At 46.3% G+C, this 4,556-nt stretch overlaps 1 protein-coding gene across 1 annotated transcript; it reads left to right on the top strand.

The window, feature by feature from the left end:
• Window positions 1-711: 711 nt before the first annotated feature.
• On the top strand, window positions 712-4,542 carry slc66a3 (solute carrier family 66 member 3). The gene is made up of 7 exons (XM_040199089.2): window positions 712-970; window positions 1,864-1,946; window positions 2,281-2,350; window positions 2,443-2,500; window positions 3,061-3,181; window positions 3,437-3,478; window positions 4,123-4,542. Exons 1-7 carry the CDS (start codon window positions 825-827, stop codon window positions 4,221-4,223), a joined length of 621 nt encoding a protein of 206 aa, XP_040055023.1. The 5' UTR covers window positions 712-824; the 3' UTR covers window positions 4,224-4,542.
• The last annotated feature ends 14 nt before the right edge of the window (window positions 4,543-4,556 follow it).

Genomic DNA, 4,556 nt, shown 5'->3' with positions numbered 1-4,556 from the left:
CATATTTTGCCCGTCTTCAAAATAAATGTGAAAATTGCAGTTTTAGACTGAAAGCCCTTTTTTAACGTTCGTGTCATACATGTGTATTTTGTCAGTAAAGGAAACGTGCCTAAACTCACGAAATCTGAACTGCAGCAAGTTGCCATGTGGGGCCTGCCTAGAATATGGCGCGTGAATATGAACATTATGCAGATGGTCTGTCATTCATCACTTCTGGATTTCTTTGGGAGGGTCTCAAGATATTTTCCCATGAAAAGAGTCCGTGTTTTAATGTTATTCAAGAAGCTGTTGATGAAGCTGTTGATGTTAATTATCCCATTTATCTAAATTTGAAGAAAAAATCTCGGTCCCAAAAAAATGTCATCTGCTTGTATGATATGGATCAAAGTACTCTCAGGACTTGGCTGATTTTCTATAAAGTTCTATAATAGCCTAAATCGATCAGCCTTCAGTGGATAAATACGGAAGTGAAGTGAATAGCGGCTAGCGCCACAGAATAACAGAGGGAACGAAACAACATTGCCTTCAAAATAAAAGTCAAGCTTGCTATAAGAACACTTTAGGATGATCCTTGCTTTTAAGACTTCCATTAAATATATATCATCAGCTTTTCTGTTGCTTTTAGATTTTCACATTATGAAATATGTTGGAACTATAGAAACAAAAGCTCTACTTTTCTTTACTTGGAAAGTACAAAACGGAAGTGTCCCCTGACTTCCTCCGGCTTAAAGCGGGTGACAGCACAGCATCATCATCATCATCTGGCCGTCCCATTTAGCTAAATCCCCTGAGATCTGACATTATAAACCTCATATCTAGTTATAATGTCGGCCGATACGTTGTTGCACGCCGCCAACTTCAGCACGCTGTTCGTCTGCATGGTGCTGAAGTTCCCGCAGATTTTTGCTTTGATGCGGGCGAAGTCATCGGACGGAGTCAGCCTCAGCAGTCTTCTCCTGGAGTTGATCGGGTATGTATGCTTCTAGATTGATGTTAGGAGTGCACCTTACAGGGGGAACTAACTAACCGCAAAGCGTGTTGCACAGTTATGCAGAGCGTGCTGCGAGTGTCTCCTTCCTGTTCCTACTGTGCAGGAAAGAACCCCGTCAACAAAGTACATTTCAAATCTTTCTGATTAACTGTGTCTTTGGTGGAGGAACGTTGCATTCGTCTCAACGACCTTTTATTTTTTACACGCATGAAACGTGATGAAACCTGTCTGTGCCGAATGAAACACATTCTTATTGCGAGGGTTTCTCTTCCAGATGTGGTGTAATATAGGACACGGGCATTAGGGGCCATCTGCCAGAGTTTCGAGGCGCACAGATGAACCGCTGACACATAGTCCCCCTGTGGAGGTTTAACACTCAATAACTGTGAGCAGTTTACACAGATCGGGGACAACATGAGTCCTCAGTTGATTATATTGGTCCCAACAGCTGTGAAAAGCTCAGGTTAAATCAGCTCAGTATGCTGCTCCTTGTTTCTACAGCAGGAAGCTTCGACACAAACAGGGAATAAACCTGCCTTTGAAATTAACAGCCATTATCCCCCAAACATTTCAAAATATTTGTAGGTTTTAAAAGTTCCTATTGTCTGTCCGGTTGTATATGTGGCCTATCATTTCGCACCGTCCCTGTCTCTTAGGAGACGGTGCCCGGCGGTAGCTGCACTGTTCATAAATGTCTCGTCTGTGCCGGGGAGTGACATCGGGCTGTCACTCCCCGGCACGGAGGACAGACAAGCCCTGAAGCTGCACTTTATTTTTGCCTTAAAATGGTATGAAACATCAGTGTATAGATATATACGTGTGAATGAACATGAACATTGCCCTGATGTGATAACCTAACGCCATCTTCACAGGTTCATCGCTTTTGTAACATACCAGATGTACTACGACTACCCACCTCCGACGTACCTGGAATATCCGATCCTCATTGCTCAAGGTGAGCGGGGTGAAGTCACATGACCTCCTTATTCTGTGGTTTCCTCTCTACAGGCAATGCCTAGTGAATTCAATGAAAGCATAAGACATCCCATCTTGTCGTAGCAAAAGCAGACCATCTAACTGACAAGCGGGTTTTTAAAAAAAAGGGGTTTGACAGGAATTCAACGGGTCTCCTTGGAGGTCCATGTGGGCAGGAATTGATGTCATATTAGAATGTAATCTGATGTAGAAACAAACGACTTGACATCCATTGAAAGGCGTATTACGTCATCTAGAATGAGGCGTGAAGCCCACTGCCCGTGTGCGTGTTCTAACCCGCCTTCTGTCCTCAGACGCCATTCTCCTCCTCCTGATCCTCCACTACAACGGCCGCCTGTGGCAGGGCCTCCCCTACACCTTGCTGTATCCTTTCAGCATCTTTACTTCAAATGCGACAATTGGCCGTGTTCCACAACATCTTTGTTCAGATGAATGCCTTGACGTGAGGCGCTCAGGTTCGTCGGGGGCTGGAGGCTCCTCACGGTGGAGAAGTGGATCGTAGATTTGGCCATGGTAATGAATCAGCGAATCACAGCCCGTCAGAGTCAGCAGTGTGAACAGACACTGGTCCAGGCCTCATTGCGCCTGCTGGTCTATCCGGGAGACCTTGTTGGTCAACGACGGGAAAGTGTCTGAAGGTGTATATTTGCACATAGACTAGGGGTAGATATGGATTTTTAGTAAATACTTTAACCAGTAGGAACCCTAGAGAGACCCAGGCCCAATCCCAACTCCCCCCGTACGGACTCACAGACTTGGAGGTCTGCCTCCCTCTAACTCCTTGGGGCCCTGTCACATCGTCGAGTGTTTGAGGGCTCTCTGGCAGACATCTTGAGCCCTTTATCTTGATCTTGAGCAACGTAAACAATGAGACAACCCGTGAAAGCATCGGGACGTAGTAAAAGGGGAACGAGGACGACACATGTTCGGCCTGTCAAATTAAATTCACAGAAACATTTAGAATTAAAGACGGAACCAAAACACACATCAAATCAGACAGTAGTTTGACACATTTATTCATCAAATCAGGGCGCAGGTCCGATACGCGCGTCTGACCTTTGCTCTCTTTTCAGAGCCTGTGCACGTTCATCAGCGCTGGCAGTAAATTTGCCCAGCTGCAGTGCCTGTGGAGGACCAAGGACGCCGGGCAGATCAGCGCCCTTTCCTGGGCCTTGGCCACCTACACGGGCACAGGTCAGTGTCCCACACTGGACCTCAAACACCCACACAGACACTTTGTTTTGTTGTCCTCTCATGTCCAGGTTGATGAAGTCCCATAGTGGACTGGGACATGATGTCTCAACGTTGCCTCATTTCAAAAAGCATCCGCTTATCTGTCCGTCCCACTTTCTAACAAACAGACATGTTAGCATTTCTAACAAATTCAGACTCTGGCTTCCCCTTTGACCACGAGGACGCCGTTGACTCGTCTCCCTTTTTCTCTCGCAGCACGGATTTACACCACCATGGCGACGACCGGAGACACGCTGGGTGAGTCGAGCTGAATTCACAAGTGGCTGCTGAGGGCCCACGCCGGGTGCCCCAGACGGAGGGTGCTCAGTTTCAGAAGTAGCCACTTCCCCAAAAAGCGATCATCATAGAGGTCACCGTCCCCCACGTGACCTGTGAAGCTGATCTCTTTCCTCTGTGTTCAGGTGCTCTAAGGGAGACGCTGTGCACTGACAGGGACATGATTCCTGTCGACACTGGTATCAGTGTGTTAGGCAGTAATCCATCCAGCCATGTAGGGTATACCAGTGTACGATTTCCGTACGGTATGAATACCGTTCATACCGGTGTTACGTCATGAGCCAAGTAGCAGGAGATATTTTTTTTCCATATCTGAAGAGATCTACATCTTCTTGTAGTGTTAGGTTTCTCCTGATTTAATCTTTAACTTGCAACTTCTTGACCACGTTGGAATGTCCTTACCCAGTTGCTATGCATAGATACGACAACTTTCCGATCTAACTACGTACTAAACCCGCCCTCTTTTCAGCGCTCCAATTGAATGCAATAGATTTGATTTAAATCCCTCCTGTGACTGCGCAGCCGCTCACATGTTCAGTTTCCCCGGGAGAATAACTGCAAGGCGCTCTGACCTCACTGATAAAAACCTGTCCTCTTTGTCTCAGTTGTGGTACGGTTCGTCGCCATGACACTGCTCAACATGTGGGTGCTTCTCACCGTGCTCCACTACCAGAGGCGCGCCGGCGGGTCCAAGAAACGGGACTAAGCTTAAAGAGCCGGATCCTGGGAACGGGGCCCGTTCGCTCCCATCGCATTCCCAGCAGAGCAATAACTGGAGTTGCAACAGTTACGAAAGCTGCTCTTGAAATACTGACCTATAAAAGAAGAGATTTTTTTTTAAATATTGTAATTACCTGGTATTGAACCCACATTTTTTTCCATTCCCACATTCCAGGCAGTGTGTGTGAGCAGAGATCAATTCATTTTTATACTGTATGTGACACAAACATCTTCCTACTTTTGTAAAAGTCCTTTTCTGAACTATTTTAATAAAGCAGACATTCTAGCAGCTTACATTGTGAGCATTTCAGTCTCCAGG

Source organism: Gasterosteus aculeatus, chromosome 15, assembly GCF_964276395.1.
Source record: "Gasterosteus aculeatus chromosome 15, fGasAcu3.hap1.1, whole genome shotgun sequence".
NCBI lineage: Eukaryota > Metazoa > Chordata > Actinopteri > Perciformes > Gasterosteidae > Gasterosteus > Gasterosteus aculeatus.
This window is presented reverse-complemented; position numbering and strand designations above follow the sequence as displayed.